Source organism: Pleurodeles waltl, chromosome 11 (assembly GCF_031143425.1).
Source record: "Pleurodeles waltl isolate 20211129_DDA chromosome 11, aPleWal1.hap1.20221129, whole genome shotgun sequence".
Lineage (NCBI taxonomy): Eukaryota > Metazoa > Chordata > Amphibia > Caudata > Salamandridae > Pleurodeles > Pleurodeles waltl.
In genome coordinates this window covers 84089520-84114107 of record NC_090450.1, presented here as the reverse complement: position 1 = coordinate 84114107, position 24588 = coordinate 84089520, and the positions used below count along the sequence as shown (strand labels likewise).

At 42.5% G+C, this 24588-nt stretch overlaps 1 protein-coding gene across 1 annotated transcript in view; it reads left to right on the top strand.

The window, feature by feature from the left end:
- The window catches only part of LOC138265436 (coiled-coil domain-containing protein 150-like), a 232185-nt gene extending 207922 nt beyond the window's left edge, over positions 1-24263 (top strand). The window contains exons 30-31 of the mRNA XM_069213138.1: positions 19016-19096; positions 24110-24263. Of these exons, the coding sequence (XP_069069239.1) occupies positions 19016-19096; positions 24110-24178 (150 nt within the window). The 3' untranslated portion in view covers positions 24179-24263. The remainder of the gene's footprint in view (positions 1-19015; positions 19097-24109) is intronic.
- The last annotated feature ends 325 nt before the right edge of the window (positions 24264-24588 follow it).

Here is a 24588-nt window from a genome sequence, read left to right as displayed (position 1 = left end):
TTACTTTTGTAGTGAGACGATGAGTGGAATTACCACCTGGAGTTTGCCTTGTTTAGCTTGTTGCAGGGGAATATGGAGAAATTGCATGTTTTGTGTTGTGACTTGCACCCACAAGCCACAAACATATAAAAATATCCAACCCTAGTCATAAGGATGCCCCAGGTACAGGAATGAAATGTCCATGAAAATCAGTGTGAGGATATGATAGGGATATCTAACTGATGCTGTTGTCTTTTGGTAGGTTGACAATAGTATAATTGTTTCCCTTCGCTGTTGGGTTGGTAATGATTATCCAACACCAGATCTCACCTTCTGTATGATTTTCAAAAACATAATGGCCCTCATTACAACCCTGACGGTCAAAGACCGCCAGGGATGTTCTGTCGGAAGCATCGCCAACAGGCTGGAGGTGCTTTCCATGGAATTATGACCGCGGCGGAAGCACCGCTGTCGCACTGCTGGGACCAGCGGTTTCCTGCCACTTTGGTCCCGGTGGTTGTAATCACCGCCCGACATCCCCGCTGGGCCAGCGGGCAGAAACCATGTTTCCGCCCGCCGGCCCAGCAGGGATGTCTTAATGGCCTAGTGCGGGCGCATTGGCAGCTGCATGGTGGATACAACTTGGCGGGCGGCGGTTGCCGCCCACCAATGTTGTAATGAGGGCCAATATGTTACCTTTAGCGCCCATTCTCTTGGGTTTTAGATTGCCAATTCATGTCTGTTATTCCTCTCCAACAAACTACATTTTTATTCCTGCATATGGTATAACTGAGGAATTGTCTTTCTATTCCTTGGTAGATAACATACATTTAAAAATAATATTTGTACATTTTTATAAAATATTTACACGTGCCACATGTTTCATAAGAGTTATAACCCTTCATTGTCAGAAAATCATGTTGTTGTGTTTGGGTATCTGCCTTATTCTTCAAATGTGTAAAGGAGGCGGGGCAGGCCAGCTGGGAAGTGTGATGGCTGCTGCTTTTGATAGTTTCAATGCAGTCTCCTTCCTGGGGCTGTGAGAAGGAGCAGGATCTTAGAGAGGGTCTGGCGTGGTGGTGGCAGGGAAGATCAATTGCAGAGGACTCAGAAGAAAGGAAGGACAAAGGCACCTGATCCTGTAGTCATGTAAAGCGAACTTATCCCATGAGACACTGCTTTTTGGTAAGATGGCTCTGCTTGGAGATAATTAGCAACCTGAAGTCTGAGGCATACTAGAGGCAAGCAAAGGAAACAAAGAGGCTTCCAGTGGATCGCTGCAAGGAAAACTTTTCCTGCTTTCTACCACTCTAGCAGGATGGACTAAAAAGATTGATGCTGGGAGGAGTGATGAAAATACCGCAGAGCAGCAAACTGGATTCCCCAATGAAAATTGACCTGTTTGGATGGCTCCACTCAACGTTGTAAAGGATGAAGAGTTTACGCAGGGGTAAAATTACTGTTTTGGCTTCGACAGTCCATTTGTAACAGGGTTGTCGGAGCACACATGTGGGATCCAGAACGTCCATAAATGTGTAAATGGAGAGCGCTTACGGAGAAATGGAATACATTTAAAAAACAGTGTTTAAGACAAGAAAGTGCCCACAAACACATAAGGTCTGAGGAGAATGGATTCAGCATAGAGTTATACCTGTTCTTTGAACTACTGAATAATCTGAGGGTAATAAATTATGACAGCCATTTTTGTTCTGGGAAGGGCCACACACGGCGGACCCTATTGAGAAATGTTTGTGCCAAGTACCACCTGTGTTGTGATAAAATACATGTAACTAATTTCATAATGCTCGTTGATGACTGTACATTTATGCCATTGTGTAACACTAGTTCTCATTTCTTGCTTTTGATTTGTTATACAGATCCTACAAATTTAGCAGGACTGTGTATCTGATCAACAAGAACTTTACAATATAAAGACTTAGGGCCTGATTTAGAGTTTGTGGGACTGGTTACTCCATCACGAACGTGATGGATATCCTGTCCGCCTTATTGCGATTCCCATAGGATATAGAAGAATCGTAATACGGCGGACGGGATAGCCATCTCTTTTGTGACAGAGTAACCCCATCCAACAAACTTTAAATCAGGCCCTTAATCTTCTATCATTAGTAAATGTTGGTTTGCTTTAGCTAGCTTAGAGTACCACATCTAAACCCCTAACCGGACCAGGGTAATGGATGTTATTGGTAACCCTGAACATGACCCCTCTAATTCACAAGGAATTTGTGGACACAGATCTAACCCTTTCATTCATTACTTTTTGCATGCCCAAGGTATAAAAAAGAAAGATATAAAAATGCAATTTCAAAACATTTATTGAAATAATAGTTTTCTTGTAAAGAAAACGTGACCTGCGAAGATAAAGCAGATGAGACACTTTGTTGTAAAAAGAACAGATGATAAACGGAATGCTGAACAATGCAAACATTCACCCCCAGTCACAAAGATGATGGATTAAACCCAGATCTATGACTGGGGTGAATGTTTGATTTGGTCTACATTCCATCCATCAACTGTTCTTTTTGCATTAGAGACACTTTGTTGTAACAAGCATTATTAGAATGGTGAAAAATATAAACAATTCAACCATGTTAATCTTCACTAATGTTACCTTACTCCTATCAGTAGCTAATATTATACTAAAGATAGCACAGAGGCAGTACCCTCTGCCAGATCTATTGGGATGTCTAATCCCTGTTCTTTGGTGTCATGTGTCAGGAAGCTGTTCTGTGCGTGCAGGCTATCTTCCTTCGCAGGATGAAGGTCGGAGTCAGTAGGGTAGCATTTCAGTCACAGTTCAAAGCAGTTCCATGATAACCTTAGCATGAAGTGCTCCTCTCACCAAGCCTAGAATGGACGCTGTTTATATTATAAAACACCATTCTTATCGCAATGTGGCAGAGGTGCAGAACAGCTTCTTTGGTTTGCCTACAATATACGGGTCGTCTCCGACTTGCACAAAAAATTAAACAAGGGCATTGCGTTCTCATTGTACCACCCTGGAACAAAATGTGCAGACTACAGGGCAACAATGCCTACAAGGAATAAATGTGTATGTAGCACATTCTCTTGGTAGGGGAAAATATGTAAAAAGTCACCATCAGAAACAGATTTCAACTTGAAAGGGGCGAGTCCTACAACAGTTGTATCAATACCAAGTGGAAAGAATTGTGGGGAAAAAAATGTAATCGCTATTGGAACATGCATGCTGGTGTGAACAGAAGTGGTGTGGATGGCCTGTTACTGCCCTTGAATGAATTCTGTCTGAGACATGAGGGACTATGTTTTGAACAAGTGAGTGGATATGTTACAAACACACTAAGCTGCCAAAAAGTGCAAAGATGAGGCCCAAAATAGAAGCAAGATTCCATCCAACCAAGCGCGCCAATCTTGAAAGAAATACAATGGAAGTGGAGCCCAAGACCTAGAATTAACCATGTCCTAAAGTGAGTCTTCCATGCTGTTGTACTGCAGGTCCTGCAGCGGACCGCCCAGCATAATGAAGTAGATATGGAGGGTATGAAGGGTCATGGTGGTAAATGAAAAGTAAATGGGCCACACGGATAGGAGGGTGTCTGCACTGAAGAAGGCTAGAACGCATGCATGAGAATGTCAGTGCATTCAGGGCAATTTGAACAATGTGCTGTCTCATTGGTTAGAATCAAAAAGTTGTTGAAAAATGCAACAAGAGGTGTTCTACAAATTCTGGGAGCAACCACCATAAGGATAGGGAAGTGCTTATGCTGGTGGTTGTGTTTTGCACAAGCAGAGATATTAGTCGATGAGTCCCTACTCCAAGTAATTGTTACGTCTGCAGTTAGGATTCTCACAAAGGAGCCATCTGGCAAAGGCATGGGTTTAGGAACTGTTGTGCTAGAATGGCAGATGCTAATCATTAAAGGAGACACTAGCTGCTGTCATTCCCAAAAAACAAGTTCCGCCTTGCATTGACAAAAGGTCAAATTATAAATGAAAAGTTGATTTCCAGAAGGTGCAAAGCTTCATGGTGGCTCCTGGTAAGACGTAGAGTGAGGCAAGAGGACAGACCTATACTTTTTACTAGAAGAAGAGGCCTGTGATGTTCTTAATGCACTTTATCAGAATGCCACTAAAGAGGTTGAAGCTTCAAGTGATGTTGCTATGAAAGCAGTGGATTTCCCAGTGGCTGAAGCCCACCCCCCAACATTGGTGACACATGTAGGGGGCTCTGGGATACATTCATGTGCTCCTGAGCAAGAACTCCCTTTGGAAGGAAGATGAGCATTTAAAAGGGGCCTGTCATGTGCTTCCTTTTTCCTCCTCTTTCTGCCTGTATATGGGGTCTTTGGGTTCTCAGGGAGCCTGAGTGAACTGCATCTGTTGGGGATAAATTAAGGAATGGTTTCGAGTGTTTTTGAAAGTGGCTCCTGACAGCCAGTTAGGTATGGTGGCAATCAATTAGTGCTATCTAACGACAATAAAAATAGTTAAAACACAGATGTAGAAATGTATGTACTAATTTGACTTATGTTCATATTTTAGATTGCAAATATAGGTTTTATCAAATTATAAATAATAGGTTCATTATCCTGTTACTCATATGCTTATTGGTAAATACTGCATGCATTGTATCCTCAGTTTTTTCCTTTTACCGCTTTGTAATATAATACCCCTGTTCTTGCTATTGGCTTCAGGATATATTTGGAGTAACCCTGTATTAACTGTTTCAGTCATAACGTATCTGGATGTATCTCACAAGATTTTCAATGATAACATCACAGAAAGCTTCATCTCTTGCTGGCACTGGAAAGTTCTGCATAACAGAACACGTACATGCACATTTTGTATGAATACATAGTTTCTTTCCTTGCAAAATGTGCTCCCAATGAAGTACACAAAAAAGTTAATTGAGAACACCCTTCTTAGAGTAAACAACACCAGTCATACTGTAGAATCACTCCTGCTAATTAATTATCCCTATGCACGGTACACAGTAGCTCAGAAATAAAGAATATTTCTAATGTTTATAGTGGAGAATAACCATTTTGAAATCAAGGTTCTCTGATTTGCTTTAAATTTGTCAGACAGGGTGTTGTCCAAATGCACAGAAGTGGTAGCAGAGCCCCTCAGAAAGTAATGGTTTTTCATTTATATCTATCTAAATAATTGTCTTACAAAAGACACTTTTCTTAAAAAAGTACTTCAAGATTTCCAAGCCCCTGTATCATTAATAAGCAATCTTGACCATCATAAAAACAGGCAAAAGTGTCTAACTTAGAAGAAAGACCTTTTAGATAAGATACTTCCTTTTGTGCACCTTAGAGGAGGCTTTTGAACAAACTCTAACACCTTAGATGGATGATTGCCACAGATGCTACCCTCTGCAGATCGGCTATACCAAAAGTAAGCCATCAAAGTGCATAATAGTATACAGTAAGGCAATAAAACATGAAACAATGAGCTCATAAAAAGTTGGAAATAAAAGAAATGTAAATAATTAGAATACAATTGATACTTAAAACAAATTATGGAGTGCAGTAAGACTTTTCCTGACATGAATTGCCTGTAGGATATAAAGTTAAAATACAATTGATACTTAATACAAATGTTAGAGTGCAATAAGACTTTTCGTGACATGAATTGCTTTTAGGATATAGTTTGCCACCCTGTAGCATACATTCGGGGTGTCTAAGGCTAACAGGAGTTTCAATGCTTCCTGATGAGTTCTTATATTAAGTGCATTGAAAAATGGTTTAAGATAGGTGATTCCAAGGTGTTCATAGAATTTACAGAATAGGACGATATGCAAGGTGTTTTGTTTGCTAACTGCATCACAGGGACATCTGTTTGTCTCTAAAGGGCAATGTCTGGTATGGGGAATTGCTACTAGGTGGTGAGCAATACCCAGTCTTAGTCTAGTTACCAGGAACCTATGCTGCATGTTAGTGACCATGGAAAGATAGCCAAATCTACTTACATCTAGAGTATGATAAGTAACAACCAGCAGTGGCTTTAGTAGATTCAGTTAGCTTCCTTGCGTCCGCCTTAAATTTCATAAAAGTGTCCTTGATAGTTTTTTTTTTAAATGACAGCATGTCCTCTGGATTATGTTTTATAGATCTGTTAAAAACAGATTTAAAGGAGGATTCAATAAAAGTATAAGATCGGTGTTCTGGAGATCAGGACAACATCGTCTGCATAAAGTAGGGTGGGCACCTGGCATCCGGCCACGTACGGGGGATCAGCCTGTAAACCCTGCAAATGTTTATCTACCCCCATTAATGTATACAGAAAACAGTAACGGGGCAAGGATGCAACCTTGGCGGATACCTCTACCTATCTTGCAAGGGGTGGTACATTCTCCAAGTTGGCCGAATCGGACTTTGCATGTCAAATAGCTATACAGGACAGCCAAGAAATTGATGATATACCTGGGGGCGCCTAACTCAATTAGGGTGGACCATAAAAGAGCGTGTTCAACTAGGTCAAAAGCACTGCTGAGGTCTGAAAAGCATAAATATGGAGCACCTTTCTTTGCCTTGGTATACTTTCCTATAGTTAGGACTAGGATAACACATTGCTCTATGGTTCCTAAGCCTTTCCTAAAACCAAACTGAACCGGTGATAAGATGTTATTTTCTACGACCCAGTCATTTAATCTTTCCAATATTATTCTACTACATGTTTTCAAAGAGGAGTCCAGCAGAGAAATTGGTCGATAGTTTTTAGGGTCATTCTTATATCCCTTCTTATAAATTGGCATAATGATGGATGTGTACCATGTCAGCGGGATGTCACCAGATAAGGCCAAGTTGAATATTCTAGTCAAAATTGGTACCCATAAAGAGATGTTATAGTTAAAGACATCCACTGTAACACCATCTGGTCCTGGGGTCTTACCTTCAGCTCCAGCTAGGATGGCAGAGTGAACCTCATCTTTAGTGATCTCTAAAAGGTTAGGTTGGCCCAGCTTGATCGGCCCGATTATATGTACAGACCCCGTCCCTTCCTTGAAAACCTCTGAGTAATAGGCCACCTATGTTGCGCAGTCTACAGTGGATCCCAGACCTGATGGCATCCATTCTGAAAGAAAGGGGGCATTCATGGTTTCCCAAAACTGTTTGGTATTATTAATCTCTGTCCCCAGGGATAATTTGGACCATGCCTCTTCCCTTAGTTCCTGTTTCCTTTTTTCCTGTGTCTTCTTGTATTTTATCTAAGGGACTTAATTTCTGTTGGGTCTTTAGGGGTTGATTGCAGACCTAGTTTAAGATTCCTCCTAGCTTTTGTGCAGGCCTGGTCGAACCACCCTTTTTCATGCAAAGGTCGTCTATGTTGTGGGCTGTAGGTCAGCAACCCCTGTATATAGGCACTAATAGTACCAAAACATTTAAATAACATGAGGACCTCAATATCCCCCTGTAAACAATAACCAACTTCATGCTGGCAGCCACATATAACATCCCGCAGGATATCAGCAGGCACAATGTCTTCCCATTTCTGTCTCACCCCGTGGTTCTGTGTACTTCGATACGATTCAGGGTAGTATGGAACACATCCCTTTGCCCCCAGAAGGACGTAGGGAGAATAATCAGGTCATGATCGCTAAGAATGGTCAGCACAGTATAGGGTGTGTTGCTGCCATTTAGTGCAAAGGATAAAACAGTATAATGTGGTCTATAACGGAGGTCGAGTTGGGGCCCCTATGAGTTGGAATAATTTTGTCAGAAACACTGTGCTTACATTCCATAAGCGTTAGGCCATAAGTGGACAACATCAAATTAAGGGCTTCTCCATACTCTTTGTGACAAAAATGATCAAATCCTGTCCCATAGGGGGTAGTAAATACACAGGACTGAGGGGAGGTTCGTGTGCATGGCTGGATATTAAAGTCCCCGGCCCAAAAAATAATGGGATTGGAGCTGATGAATTTTAGAAACTTGTTTAGGCTTTGGTTCAGGGCATTGACAACCCTACATCAAGTGGCATCAAAGATGTTATTATAGTAGTTAAATATGACCATATCTACCTTATTCTTGTGTTTAAGCCACAAGAGTTGAACGTGTGTGGTCTCCATAAAGGTCTTTTTAACCACTACAGGGAGTTTTTTTTTTAGAAATAAGCACCAGGACTCCACCCCCCCCCCCCCCCCCCCTTGGCCCTCCCAGATGGTGATGGTGTAGCTGGCAGTGAGTGTGAGGTAAATCTGTGCACATAGGCAGGTGAGGTACACCAGGTTTCTTGGATACAAAGCACATCTAGCTTACTGATTAATGAACCACACTCTTCAGTCACAGTTTTGTCACGTTGGCCCTGTGCATTCTATGTAGCAAGATAGTGGCGCCCAATGGTGTTATTGACAGGCTCCTGACTCCATGATTCTTCCCTGTCGTAACTTCCCCATTGTATGTTATATTCCTAATGTTCGTCCTCTCAAAGGCTACAGACCCCTCGCTTACCAGTCAGTCATTATCTGACAATGAACTTAATATCTCATATTTATTGCTTAGTAGTATCGGGGTGGCAGAGTGTGCATTATTTGTGAGTTCGGGGCATGGGTATGTCAATAAAGACCGTGGCGGCATACAGGGCACGGATCTACGTCCTGACTGGCCCGTTGCAAATATCCATAAAATAAACCTAGTGGGAACGGTTCTGGGGAGCTTCTATCTTGGGGGCTAAAAGAGGCCCTGCACAGGATATCCCTTATCATCCAGAGGTTTGATCTTTCCCTAGGGGGCCCACCCAGGGCCCACCCACCCCTACTCTCCGGGTTAGGATTATATGGTGGGCATCAATCATTGAGAAAAGATTGTTCTGCGCTAACCAATGCATAACCTTTTACTTCAGGTCACCTTGTTGCTCAGACTGATCAAACTGTAGAGGGGGGACTTTGGTCATGATAATTATATAGGGAAAGGACTCAGGGGATAAATTAACAATAGGCAGTTCTTCTCTTGTATGTAGGTGGGCGGAGCTATTTTTCAGGGGGTTCAAGGAAAAGTGTCCTGGAGCTGCATGTCTTGGTATCAATTGAGAGTCATCTGGAGCGAACCCGGTGGTCTGTTCTTAGAGGCTATAAACCACAAAGTAGGTTGATCAATATTTTGGGCCACCCTTGTTTGCCTAAGATGGACTTTATTTAGGGCTTCCCTTACTTGCCCTTGTATAGGGGCCCCAGGGTTAGTGCTCGATACAGTGCCTTGCAAATCTAATGTATCTGTGCCCTGTGAAACATGTGAGTGGCCTGTCACACTAAGAGTAGTATTCTGTACCACAGGGTTCTTATGGTTAGGGGACAGTGTTGGCAGGGGAGGGTTTCTGGCAGATCTCCAGAATTTTTCCAACCTCCTCCTCCAGTTTATACAGTTTAGTAAGGATAGGTTTAAGCAGATTATCGAGGAGGAGTGTGAGATCTTTCCAGTCAGTAGATACCATATTTCACCCATGATAGGACCCAGGTGGCTATCAGCCCCCCCTTCTGCTTAATTTCTTTCTTTTTATAATGGGTGACTGCCTTGGAGATGTGGGTTTTTTACTTGTGGGGGTCATTGGCTCTATCATGGAATCTCCATCCATCAGAGCCACTGTGTCAGCTGAGGGGTGGATAACTGGTGTATATTCATGTGGTGCTAGAGTTCCCCCTATCGCATCTCCCAATCCTGCTGTCCCCAGGGATAAGCGTCTTTCCGTGAGGTCAATTTCTTTTGAGATGACCCCTACTGCTCTTACTAGGAAGGAGTCAATTGTTGTGCGGACGGGTTCTGTGTCTACCTTCTGTCCCCCGACCTTCCTCTTACCCATGATATTGTTATAGATTTACCGCCTCCTTAAGTAGTTGTATGCTATCTATGGCTTTGATCCCAAAATCCTGAGAATATGGTGTTAATTCTGGCCTAATTGCAGTTCTATCCTTGTCACACTATATGCTAATTAACAGGAAAATGTAAAAGATCATTGAGTATATATATTATAAAACATAGGGGAAAAAACTTAAAAAACCAAGAAGGTGGGGCCAGCCCAGCCTCTGTCGGCCGCTGACGGGCGCAGACCGGTGTCCGAACGTTGTGGGCGGCCTCTTCCCTCTGGTTGAGCTGGGAAGTGTGGTTCAGCCCAGCCTTCCGCCCGGTGTCCAAGTGAAGAGTGATCAGCGGACTCATGTTCCCTGTCATGAGTATAGCGCAAAGAGTATTGACGGCAGCCTACCATGTTTAAGACGTTTAATAGTGTTACCAGACATTTATATCTGGATCACTCAATTTGAGACCACTGACCCAGTATGCTCTGACCCTTGAAATGATATCTTGAGTGTGTGTGAGCCAGAGTAAATGAAGACTGTGATCCATTTAGGATACCCATACCATGGCCTAGCACAAGGTGTAAGGTGAGGATTGTGCTCTGAGACAGTGGAAGTTTATTGCTTGCATTGCTGAAGTTGATGAGAGGAGACCTAGACAGTGAAGTGACGAATGTAGGCAGCACCTCCTTCAGGAATTCTATCTGCCAGTTGGTTAGCAAGGAGAGTCTGATTAGATGCCCTGAGCAATGCCATTTGGTGAATGATAGGGGTGAGGGGTGGGGCTGAATATTTGTATGTGAAAAGTGAGGAAGTCTCTAAGTAAGAATTGCCCTTTTGTATTTCCCTGGTTACTCATTCAGGTACACTGATGACAGCCAGGTGCATAAACCCTCACACCTCTTTTGCCTCTCTGTTGTGGAACTCCAGGATGGAGGCAGCCCCAGTTCTACCTGTGGTGAGAAGTCTCACTCTGCACAATGGCTGTGTGTGGAGAGCAACCTAGAAAGGTCACTTGAAAGAACCACCCTAAACCATTCTGCAGTTTGAGAGACTGCATCCATATTTCTGCCTGCAAGCTGTGTGTGAAAGTCACTATCCTTCTTTCCAGTTCCAAGCCTTTATGACTAAGGAGGGGAGTTTCTCAGAGGTGAGAAGACATTACCTTAAGTCTGGACTTTCTGCTGGAAAAGCAGTGTACTGCCCTGAAGTTCCTAGAAACTGCCTTCCTGCTGAGCTTGTTTGGCCCTGCAGGAGATACTTTCTAGGAAAGAGCGAGGAACAGCACCGCCCCTGGTACCCAGAAAGATGCACACTTCACAAGAGTGGTTTGGTGTTAATCTGGCACCCGTGGTGCCCGACCCTTACGCTGTATCTGGCAGGAACCACAGCACCACTATTGCATGAATGCTGAAGGCCTGGCCGGGCTGCAATTGTACGACTAAAGCGGCCTCAGTCACTGTTGCAGAACAAGCAAGCAAGCAAATTGCATCATGACATGAACCTTAAATGCTTTGAACTCCAACACTGAATGCTAGGTCACTTGAATTCACCTTTCACACCAACCTTGCTCATAAAAAACATATTTTCAAAAAATTACAGTGGCATGGTACCAGCTTCTTCTTCTAACAAAAACGAAAGTTTCTTCCAGAAAGTATCTTCAGAACTACTGTTCAAGCCCTCATACTCTCGTATCTGGATGTTGGTACGCTCTGTTCCTTGTCCTCACATAGCAAAAGAAAACGGTAAGTTAAAGATGGAGAACATTTTTGAACTGTGGATCCAAAATTGAACTTAGGCCTGATCCACAGGGCTCCTTACTCCACTTACAGATGGGGGGGAAGCAGAACCCGAAGAGACCATCTGGGAGAGAACAGGGTAGGTGTTGCACTTACATGAGATACCCCTCAGAGTCACTGACTTGGGTATGTACTTTAAACTGTGTAGTATTTACTACAGCTGTGTGATAAAAGCTTTCTTGCAAAAATAACCATGGGGCTACCATTGACCTTATTGTGCTTGTTTTGGTTGATTGTTGAGATCAGATCGGAGGTTGGGCACCACCAGACTACTTCTTGGGAATGCTGAGGCTGCTTAACTTTTCAATACTGTGAGTCACATGTGGAAGAGGTTTTATATAGCTAACTTTGCAGAGCCATAGTAGTACAGGTCCTGGGACACCAGTAGCAATCAAGTCTACCCCTTATGGATGAGATCCATTAATCCTTGTCTGCCCTGTGACTCCCTGAATGAGATGTGAAAAATATTCTCTACTGTAAGACACCAACCTATCCAGTGTGAGCTAATTGCAGTTCTAGACAAGTTAGTGGTTCCTTTTTAACCTATGCATAAGACTACACTTTAAAGAATACAAACTAATGATGGATAGAATTCTTGAATTAATTTCAACTGCTAGTAATTACATAAAAACACATCCCAGTCTATGGTTATTTTGCCCACCATGCCCCCCGCCCCCAGATTAGAGACAGCCTCAAGGAACAGTCCAGCCTTATTTACAAAGCGTGGTCCTCTCTAAATCAGAGCACTGGCAACCCTCTTCAGTAGGATGCCACTTGGTTCCACTGTCCATACCTGCTGCACACAGGGCATCACAATGAAATGAATACAGACAAGTGATGTTCGGAATGCTTGACTTATTCACAGTCACTGCTAATTACTCAGGCCACATCCCAGTCCATTGTTATTTTGCCCACTGTGCCACCTCAGATTGTTCCCAGCCACATTCAAATCAGTCTCGGTCCTTCTCCAGTAGGAACAGTCCAGCTTGAACTGCCCGGACAGGACTGAACCAGAACACAAGCAACCCAAGTGGATGTAAAACTATGGTCTGAAGTAATAACCAGTGGCATTTCTTTGTTGTTTTTGCATTAGACACCCAACGTGCAATTGCAATCAATGCCCATACCTGGGTCCTGTGCCAAAGTACCATATTACTCATGCTATAACTCACTGATGTGACCTAATCAGGCACAAACCATCTGGTATTGCTTGTTTTTCTATCTGGAAGTTACCTCATCTGGCAGCTTGGACTGGACTTCAATGGAAAAATGATCCGTTGCTCCACCCCTGATGGTGGTGACACTGGGTGTGTAGTAGCAGCCCTGTGATGAAGAATGCCACTCATACTGGGTGAGGGAAATGTTATCCCACAGGAAGGGACTCTTTAGAGGGTAGCCCATTGAAGATGTGCCTCTTCAACCTTTAGGTGTGTAGTATACTTGGATCATTGGAGGATGGTTGAAGAGTAAATAACTCTTGCCTCTCTTTCTGTTAACAGTGTTAGTACGGCTGCTGAGCTGCAGGGGCAAATAAAACATCGTTAGGGACAAGTTACTGCTTCACTACAATATTAATATCAAAGCAATATAAAAATGTAAGAAGAAGGGGGATTATCTTACAGGGATGACGTAGCAAGGTCCATCCTACTAGCACCTTCCTTACTGGCGGACACAAAAATCACTCAGGCACTCACACAGGTGGCGGGATGAGACACGCTATTGGAATTGAAGAAAACCCAAATAAAGACCATTTTACATTGAGCTAATCTAACTGAATATTTGAGAGCTAATGCAGCCGGAGGGGTCTATTAGTCACTAACAAACCTCACATTTTTTGCAAGATACATCTTTCAAATGAGACTGGGCCCTGATAGCATGGAAACATACCAGGGACTGGCTCCTTGTAATCATAATCACAACTAAGAAAATATCAGATACTCTTCTCATCCAAATCAAGACAAGTGAAAACCTATTGAAAAAATGTTTTTTAGCTCGCAGTCTTCAAAAAGAAACTGGATGAAGTCAATAAGGAAGTGACATTGTATAAGGACTTCTTGGCCGAGTCAAAGATGAATAACCTTCAGAAAGACCTGAAACAAAATCTCGATAGAAGGTGTACCCTTACACCTCGGAGGACTACGCATAGCAGAAGGAGCTACTGAATACAAAGATGTCTAATCAAGGGAAAAAGTCTGTTGGTACATCTAGCTCAGGCAGTGATAGTAATGACGTTGAGCCTAGACCAAGAAACAGAGGTCGGTCATTTTTTCAGGGACCTCCAGAGATGTTCCCTCCTCCTCCACTAGGGCCAGGGTTCTGCTGACCTTTAATATATCTTCCTATGCAGCCCTTCCAGTTCCATCTTAGCCCCCCACCTTTTTTAGCAAGAGGTTAGGAGAGAAAAGGCAAACAAAAAGGTCAAAAGATCCAATGGGAAGACCAAAACCAAAGAGGAACAAGGATTTCCTGCCAGAGGCAAGCAAAGAACAAATCTTGTGATGAATATCACAGACACAACTCTAGCCCCACAACAAGAAGCAAGGGATTGGTTTTTGTTCCAACATATAAGGTGGACTAGTTTAAATTGAAATGTGAACTGGCTGAATTCTTCAGAAGAATTCGGTTAAAAACATTCTTTGCAAAGGAGGCTCTGGAACTTACGAACCAGGGGGGATACAGGACTGCATTCCAGATCTATTTTTGTACCCGTGCTAATCAACTACCCCTGGAGCTTGCATTGTTTGAACAGGCAACGATCCATGATACAGAAAATATGGGTGATGGCAATCAGGACACTTTCATGAGTTTATCTAGTTCTGAAAAACAAGCATTACATGGTGGTAAAGCCTTCAGACAGGGGAGGAGCCATAGTGCAGCAGATGCTGGAGACAGAGAGGCATATAACACTGAATTTCTCTGTCTCCTCGCAGACAAGCGGATTACCAGACATTGACAAGTGATCCAACCATGGGCATAGAGAAAGAGATTAGGACTTTAGTAGAAGGAGGTATCAGCAATACCTGGATTTTAAAAAATGAAGGGACTTTTCTATGCAAAGAAAAAATTTCCTTCACACTATTTCTCTACTCTGTCCAAGGTACATAAACTAATGAGTCCCACCCAGGTACACCTATACTCTCGGCAATAGGTTCAGTTTTGGAACCCCTCTGACAATTTTATGATTACATTTTGAGATCCTTTAAAAATTCTTGTAAGTCTGAAGGTAAGTGGACACCAATTCGAGTCAACCTTGTGTATCCCATCCATGTTCCATCATTTTCAGCCATAACTTTCAACATTTTCACAGTCTCTTACAAGCTATTTTTCACTTTAAGCTTTAAAAATTCTGGGTCTTCTGATTGGATGTTTGTCTTTTTGGTGCCACATAATTTATTAAAATATACTCTATTTTTCTAAATTAGTGTGGGATTTGTTGTGTACTGTATTTTCACTTTATTACCATTTAAGTGCTGCTTAGATACTTTACACATTGACACTAAATTAAGCCCATTTGCTTTTGTGACAAGTTACCAGAGGGTAAAGTACAGATTAATGTAGTGACTTTTGTGGTTCGCCCGCACAAGGGCTGTGGCTATTGCTCGAGTAGTTTTTAGTCCCCTGTTGCACCTGGCCCTTTTTGCAGGGTCATCCCCTACCTTTTTGCCTCCTTCCTCCTATTTATTTTTACCAGTTTTAGTTGGCTTTAGGACCCTGTACACATTACCATTGATAACGAGTGCTAAAGTGCATATGCTGTGATGGGTTTATCCAGGATTGACATATTTGATTTACTAGTAAGTCCCTATTATAGTGCACTAGAGGTGTCCAGGACCTGTAAATCAAATGCTACTAGTGGGCCAGCAGCACTGATTGTGCCACCCACATAAGTAGCCCTGTAAACATGACTCAGACCTGCCACTGCAGGGTCTGAGTGTGCAGTTTTAAACTGCCAAGTCGACCTGGCAAGTGTACCCACTTCACAGGCCCAAATTTCCCTTTTTTGTACATATAAGGCACCCCTAAGGTAGGCCCTAGGTAGCCCAATGGACAGGGTGCAGTGTATTTAAAGGGTAGGACATGTATTGATGTGTTTTACATGTCCTAACAGTGAAATACTGCCAAATTTGGTTTTCACTGTTGTAAGGCCTATCTGTCTCAAAGGTTAACATGGGGACTGCCTTCAAATATCTTTTAAGTGCAGTTTCGGATTGGGAGCAGATGGAGAAATGGAGTTTGTGGTCTCTGAACTCACAATTTAAAAATTCACCTTTTGGCAAGGTTGGTTTTTAGATTGTCAGTATGAAAATGCCACTTTTAGAGAGTGGGCATTTTCTTGCTTGACCATTCTGTGCCTCTGCCTGTCGGTGGAATCCATGTATGGGTCAGACTGACAGTTGGCCTGTTTGTGAATTCTCACTAGACAGTGGCCACAAGGGAGCTGGGATGTAGCCTGCATATCCTGATGAGTATTGTGGGCTAGAGTGGGGAGGGAGGAGCTGACACTTACACCTGAAAGGGCTGTGTCTGTCTTCACACAATGCAGTCTCCAACCCCCTGGTGTGTGTCTGGGGTCAGGCCTGGGCAAGGCAGGATCTTGTGAACAACAGAGCCCTTCCTTTGAAGTTTGCCTACTTCAAAGGCAGAAAGGAGTATAAGTATTGGACCCAAAAACCCCAGATCTTTAGATTACTTCTGGATCAAGAGGAACCTCTGCCATGGAGAAGAGCTGGAGGAGGAGTACAGACCCCTTTGCCTGTGAGTGTGCTTTGCTGAGTTGGCCTGCAGTTGCTGCGTCTGCCTGAGAGAGGACAAAGACTGGATTTTGCTGTGTTTTCCTACTTGTGAAGTGTCTACAAGGGCTCGGACTGAGCTTTCCCCCTGTTCTGAAAGCTCAGTGTCATCAAAGACTTCCTCTGCCAGCACCTGTACTCTCTTGCTGAGACTCCTACCCTGCTAAGTGGTACCAAATCCAGTCCCTGGGCCCTTGGAAGGAGAGGCTGGTGGAACCAAGACTGAAATTCATGCACAGAAGCCGTGTGGGAGACAAAGCAACTCAGCACTTGCTTTGCGGCTGAAAAATCGACACACCACCTGCAACGCGGCTGGGAAATCGATGCAACACCCGTGTACGGCTGCAAAATCAATACATCACCCACGCAGCGTGGCTCTTCACCACCCTGCACCAGAATTTCGCACGTATCGTCGCTGGGCGTCAAAACCACAGTAAACCTGCGCAAACCCGGGGTTGCCAATCTCAAAAACTACGTATGCTCTACTTTGGGAGAGAAAACTATGTGTCCCCTACATGACCGGAGAAGAGACGAAGCATAGCCTCACTTGCGAGTCAGGAATCGAAGCGTGGCTGTCTTTTCCGAAGCACGCGCACCCGTTCGGCTTTATTTTTGATGCAAACCAGGTACTTTGTGTAAAAAAAATGCATCCATTGATTTCTATGGGTTAAGACTTTTTTATTTACAATTCATAACTTTGCTTGTGTATGTTGGATATTTTTCGTTTTGATCTTGTTTGATTTTGATAAATATTGGTGATTTTTCTAAACTGGTGTTATGTCACTTTTGTGGTGTTTTCACTCTCTTACTGTTTGGGTTGGTACAAGTACTTTTCACATTACCTTTGAGATAGGCCTTACTGTTTGTGCCAAGCTACTAAGGTGGTGAGCAGGGGTTATCCTCGGTGTGTATCTCCCTTAGCCTGACTAGAGTGAGGATCCCTGCTTGGACAGAGTGCAAACTGACTGCCAACCAGAGACCCTATTTCTAACATTCCCCTCAACCAACAACCCAATATCTCACACTTGTAGTCACCCTGCTGTTCTATACCAGGAAACACAATCAATAGATTCAAGTGACCTTGAAAATGAGCTGCCTTGTAGAATAGTTGAGTCAGCCTACAGATTTAAAGGCACAGTGCGTTATTGGGTTTCCGATCTGCACTGTGCTTTTCAATTTTCCTATTTAAAAATAGAACAGATAAATGCTCATATCTACTGTTCAACATCTAGTTAGCACTTACTAGGTTCGGTTGGATGCATATTTAAACAGAAATATAAACAAACAAAAATGTGACTACATTTAAAATTACGTATTTCTAAAAGTATTCCAAGACTCCATGCTAAGGCACAGATACTCAGTGCTCACTAAGAGGCATTTCCATCCTTTGCAAATGAACTGTCTGAGCCCATTTACCATTGTTATGCACAAAGCATCTTGATGCACTATTCTAACTGGGACTGAAAGAAGTCAAAATTATGCTGTTGCAATGTGTGTTATTTTGGGCATTACACTCGCAAATTTCCCAAAATTGTGCCAATAATACCAGCATAAATGAAATTACGTCACTACACCATCTCAAGTAATTATTGTCATTCGAAGTAAAACATTTGTGCAAATGCGCAGGTACAGTAGAGCATGAGCAGCTGTTGTTTGTGGTGCTTTTGTGTGTTTTGCACTATTTTGTGTGTAAAATGTGTACTTGTGTCAACAATTGACTGAAGGACGCATTTCATGCAAAATATGTCAATTAATGGTATATTTGCCTTTTGTGTAACTACGTGTAATTTTGCGTAATAATGCAGAAGCAAATTAAGCAAATTTCACACACCTCTAGTTCTAACCTGACAACTTAAACTGAAGTTTAAAGTATTACTCTGCAGAATAAGAGATGCCATTGTACTACTCTTTTGTAGTTTTATCATACATACTTAGATGGCCTGTACTATAATTAATCAAGGATTGCGACAAAATGATGAAATTTAAGGCAATCTGTACAACCCAGTCAGACCTATATCTTTCAAGCTGTAATGCACTGTTATCATAAAAGTGAAACAAACCCTAACATGAAATGTTAATAATACTTTCTCATTGAAAGTTAATAAAAATTATCCCTGATTGTGGTCAGGCTGTTTGCGACATGGCCAAGGAAAATTACTTTAGTTTCAACTCATCATATTTCACAAGTGTCCCATTTTCAATAACAGTTGTGTACATTCAAGCACAAAATATACCAGCATGTGAGCACATTTCCTGTTACCATACTGCGTTCAAACAGTTGTGATGCTGATACCTTTTTTTAGTGCACTAGTGCATGTTTATGTTAAAACATTGTACATTTTAAGGTACAAAAAAAGTATGCATTTTAGGATAATATTTTTAGGAGGTTTGTGTTCCAAGATGGTGGAAAAGTAATATTGTTAATAGGTAATGAGTTTATAACTAGTGACGTAGAACTAAACCGTTCTATCTAGATACTATTTATGTCTTGATGAGCTATGACCCTTTTTCAGAAATACTGCTATTTAGCTTGCATCTGTATCTTACCATCTATGTTGGGGCAATAGAAACGCAAAGGCTCAACTTTGAGGAAGGTCACTTGCTAGAGGATACTTTATGTATATCTCTGACATTTTATTTTTTTCAAAATACAGATGAATGTGAGAGGACCGAAAAATGGATGGAAGGATATTCCAGAACTTGAGAACTCACGCTTCAATGAACTGATTTCTGAGGTAAGAATTTTAGTTTCATGAGTTGTTCTTGGGGGAAGAGGAATATACGTATTGGGATCAATTAAAGCACAAGACTAATTGGGTATCAAAGCAAATACATTTTGCATATGCATGAGCTATTGGCTTGGTCAATGTTTTTCTAGCTATGTAAAGTGGTAAAAAGCAGGCTATGGCGCGGCCAGCGCTGACACCGTCAGCAATTTTTTAAATACTTTCGGCTGTACATCCACCAAAAAAACATAGACAAATCCAATAACTCTTCCTTAGGCATGACTTATTGCTTTGCCAATGCTTTTTATTAAGGCAGGGGATGTTTAGGTGCTTTGTCGAGGACCACAGACTATTAATCCAAGGTCAGAAGGCTGACAGTTTTAACCTCTAAGCCTCTTTTAAGGTTTGAGAGAGTACCCATGGTGCAAACTCCTAACTCACGCTGACATATAGCACTCACATGGACCCCAGATAGAAATACTTCAGAAGATCACCCAACTCTGTCATCTTTCTGCAAGTGCCAGCGCATTAGTAAGTGGAGTTACAGGCAGAGATCCCTAGGGAAGTATGCAACACCTCTGAGCAGCTCATGAGAACTTCTTCCATATTCCTCATGACAATGGGAGAGGGAAAGCAACACAAAGGAGGGTTGGAGGTAGGAGGGGACAGTTAAAACAGAAAACAGTTGGAGGAGGGCAGGAGGGGGCAAGCAACACAACGGACAGTGCAAACACATGCATTGTTATGGAGTACGTCCACAACAAGAAAAGAGTAGCACTGAAAGCATAAACAGTGGAAGGACACTGGGCAAGGAAGCTGTAATTGGGCCATGTTCCAGGGGACAGCCAAACACAAAAAGAGAAGGGAAGCCAGCACACACTGACCAAAGTGAAATAAGCAAATGAAACTGACAAACCAACCAATGGTAAGCAATGGGTAGGCTTTAAGCCCCATGTAAGTAAACAGAATGTGATAAGTTAGGTCAGGGGCTGCTCTAAATATGTTTTACCACCGTATTATGAAAACATGATTCTGGAAGTGGTTATGTTTGACGAGAAAGTTTGTGCATATTTCTTGGGTTGCATTTAGTTGTGGTGGTGATGTTCTCTATGTTTTTGTGCTATTGGGTTTTGTGCTGCGTTACTGCAATGTGGTTTTGATGTATTATACTGTACTGCAGTAGTTGTGCTACGTTATTTTATGACAACTTTATTGTGATGTCCCCTATAACATTTTAATTGTGTTATATTTTGCTTGTATGTAAACTATTATGTTATGTTCATTTTGCATACGTCAACCAATACAACTACATTTCTAATTAAATGCAGCACATGCCTTGAAAGCTCCTGTGACAAGCAACAATTTTCCATGGTCTATGATGGTAAAATAGGACTGCCCCATCTCTTCTATTTCTTAAGAAACCAGTCATCCCAAAACTGTGGTATAGACTGAGTCCAGATCTAGAGTTTGATAGATGGTAAACCATCTGTCAGGGTGGCGGAGGACATTAATACCACCACCCTGACGAACTACGACACACCAAATTTTGAGATCACCACTGGCCCCAGCGACGATCTCTGTACCTAGACATAAACCATGTTGGTTCTTGCTAAGGTATAAAATGTTTGGTAGACAACTACCATTAGTTTTGACAAACATTCACAAAACTTTAACAAGTAACAACTTTAACCAATAACTAAAGGCCCCCCCTTACAGGGAGCATTTTCCCTGGATGTGGGGGTCATTATATGTTTTTTTCTGTCCCCTCCATGTGATAGACAGAAGGAAAACACACCATTTACTCTAAGTAGTTGGGTGGTGTAATGTCCTTCCTGCAACGGCTGCTATTGCTTCGGAGGAAGCTTTAAATGACAGCCAATGGCGGCTTCATCGATGGAAAGGTGTTAGTCCGCGTGACACAAATAGGACAGGCAGACCATCATTTTTCCAGGCAAAGGTACTCAATTGTGTTTGCGACAGAGTATCTTGTTCCTCATCTATAAATCACTGCCTGATTCCTAACTGAGGGCCTGATTACAACTTTGGAGGAGGTGTTAATCCGTCCCAAATGTGACGGATATACCACCAGCCGTATTACGGGTTCCATAGGATATAATGGACTCGTAATACGGCTGGTGGTAAATCTGTCACTTTACAGTCTCTTTTGGGACGGATTAACACCTCCTCCAAAGTTGTAATCAGGCCCTTAGTGTTCGCAGTGCTTTCTTTGTGTGATATGGCCCCAGGGCTACAGCACCTCTTCTGTCCACAACCAGCCACCAAACACAGCTATTAAGCAGAGATTTTCCACGCACCTCCTAGGATGCATTGTGTTTTGGCCAATTTTTTGCCTTCTTTATTGATCTTTAGTTTCGCAAGTTCAATCGGGAATATTTTTGCTAACAATTCTATTAACACACTCTTAAATATCTAATTTTGTCATGTTTCAAAAAGATGAGACCATTATTCAAGCTTTTCTCTATCCTCGTCTGCCCACTTTGCCTCTAGGCTTTCTGTCTGCTTGTTGGGAGAATTAACTTCTTGTATGCAACATCAGGAGTGCTGACCTCAGTATTATTCGCTGTGAGTTAAACTCAGAAAATGACTCCAGGATTCTTTCTGTATGGAACAGTAGTTCATTATTTGTGGATATTCTTGTTGGGAAACTATTGTATACGGTATTTTTAGAAATGGGGTCTTTGCTTGGCAGTCAGGTTACTCCCGGTCCAAGCAAGGACCCTCACTCTAGTCAGGGTAAAGGAGAATCAACCTCAGTTAACTCCTGCTCACCCCCTTGCAGCTTGGCACGAGCAGACAGGTTTAACTTTAAAAGCAATGTGTAAAGTATTTGTACCAACACACACAGTAACTCAGTGAAAACACTACAAAATGACACAACACAGGTTTAGAAAAGTAGGTAATATTTATCTAAACAAAAAAACACCAAAACTGACAAAAATCCAACATACAAAAGTCAAGTTAATAATTTTCAAAAGAATAGGAGTCTTAATCCTTAGAAAACAGTGGGAACGCTGTTATTTCACATAAGTATCAGGGTAGTGTCAAAATAAAGCCACACGGGCGAGTGTGCATCGAAATAGCCAGCGATGCGTCAATTTCTCACCCGCAAGCGAGAACGTGCGCCATTCCTCCTTCGGTTGGGTCGGCGTGCGTCATTTCTTCTCTCCAGCAAGAGAGCAATGCGTCGATCCGGATGGGCACCTCGGGTCTGGGCAGGCTTTGCGTTGATTTTCCGGTCACACGGTATCACAAAACTGCACTGCGTGGGATTTGGGTCGTTATCAGCCTCCGCTAGCGGGTGCTGTGCATCGTTTCTCCAGCCGCGTTGCGTCGATCTTCCAGCTGCGAATCCAGTGGCACGTCATTTATCAGCCATGTCACGGAAGGTGCGTCAACAATTTCTTTGCACGGCAGTCTGTGCATGAATTTTCAGTCCTTGTCTGCCAACTTCACCTTTCAAGGCCCAGGAACTGGATAGGGCACCACTTGGTATGGCAGGAGTAGCAGCAGAGAGGCCAGGTACTGGCAGGGAAAGTCTTTGATGACCCTGAGACTTTAACAACAGGAGGCAAGCTCAGTTCAAGCCCTTGGAGATTCTTCTCAAGCAGGAATGCACAACAAAGTCCAGTATTTGTCCCCTTTCACAGGCAGAAGCAGCAACTGCAGGATAGCCCAACAAAGCACAGTCACAGGCAGGGGCAACACTTCTCCTCAGCTCTTCTCCTTGGCAGAGGTTCCCCTTAATTCCAGAAGTGATCTGATTTTCACAGGTTTTGGGTCCACTACTTCTACTCCTTTCTGCCTTTGAAGTAGGCAAACTTCAAAGGAAAGTCTCTCTTGTTTGTAAGATCCTGCCTTCCCCAGGCCAGGCCCCAGACACACACCAGGGGGTTGGAGCTTACATTGTGTGAGGGCAGGCACAGCTTTTCCAGGTGTGAGTGACCACTCCCCCTCTCCCTCCACAGAGGGCTCATTAGGATATGCAGGCTTCACCCCAGCTCCCTTTGTTTGTTGTCTAGAGAGAGAGGTGCAAGCAGCCCAACTGTCATACTGACCTAGACAGGGAATCCACAAACAGGCAGAGCCACAGAATTTTAAGCACGAAAATGCCTACTTTCTAAAAGTGGCATTTTCAAAGCCACAATTTAAAAACCAACTTCACTAAAAGATGTAATTTTGAATTGTGAGCTCAGAGACCCTAAATTCCATATTTCTATCTGCTCCCAAGGGGAATCTGTACTTTAATAATATTTAAAGGCAGCCCCCATGTTAACCTATGAGAGAGCTAGGCCTTGCAACAGCGAAAAACAAATTTGGCAATAATTTACTGTTAGGACATGTAAAACACATAAGGACATGTACCATCTTTTACATACATTGCACCCTTCCCATGAGGCTACCTAGGGCCTACCATAGGGGTGCCTTATATGTATAAAAAGGGAAGGTTTAGTCCTGTTAAGTGGGTACACTTGCCAAGTCGAATTGGCAATTGAAAACTGCACACACATACACTGCAGTGGCGGGTATGAGCCATACAGGGGTACTTATGTGGGTGGCAAACCCAGTGCTGCAGTCCCACTAGTAGCATTTGATGTACAGGCCCTGGGCATCTCTAGTGCACTGTACTAGGGACTTACTCATAAATCAAATATCCCAATCATGCAAAGCCAACTGCACCTAAATTGTACAAAGGAGCTCCTGCACTTTAGCACTGGATAGCAGTTGTAAAGTGCCCAGAGTATCAAAAACAGAGTCCAGCAAACATCAACAACCTGGAAAACAGAGGCAAAAAGCTAGGGAAGACCACGCCAAGGATGCCAAGTCTAACAGGTATGTAAATGTTTAACTAAAGATTATTTCATGATCTTGTCTTTCCATGTATTTTCTGTCTATTGTTTTAGTGTGCCTTTTTACATGTTTGACTTGATGTTTATTTATATACAATAACTTGAATAGAACAATGTCTATGACCTTCATAATGATTTCTTGTTTCTATTTTAGATCAAGCCCCTCACTTTCTATTTAGAGAGATCTATTGAAATCAACAACATCCTTCAGAAGATCTTGTAAAGCGCCCTAATGATTCCTGAGCTCCAGAAGCATTTCCTAAAATGTAAATAAAATTAAATAGGAGTTACTTTAGACTTTTAAAAAACATGCTTTTGTGTGGTTTTTCCTCTTGAAGTTGAGATGTTTGGTCTCTTTTGGATCACTGATTATACATTTTAATCACTGCTGAACAGCTCACATTGCCGCTAGCTGTAGTGTTAGTTTATCAGGCATCTAGGACTCCATATAGGAAGGTTTTGAAGACCTTTCTGAAGTAGACCAGGGTTTGAAGGGGTCTAAACTGAAATTTTGGGTACCCATTTACTAAGGATGGGAAAGCTTGTGCAACACATGTAATTTAGCACTGCTTAAAATGGTAAGTAAATTGAAACTACCTTTTATGTTGTGTTGTGTTACATGTGCTTCTGCAC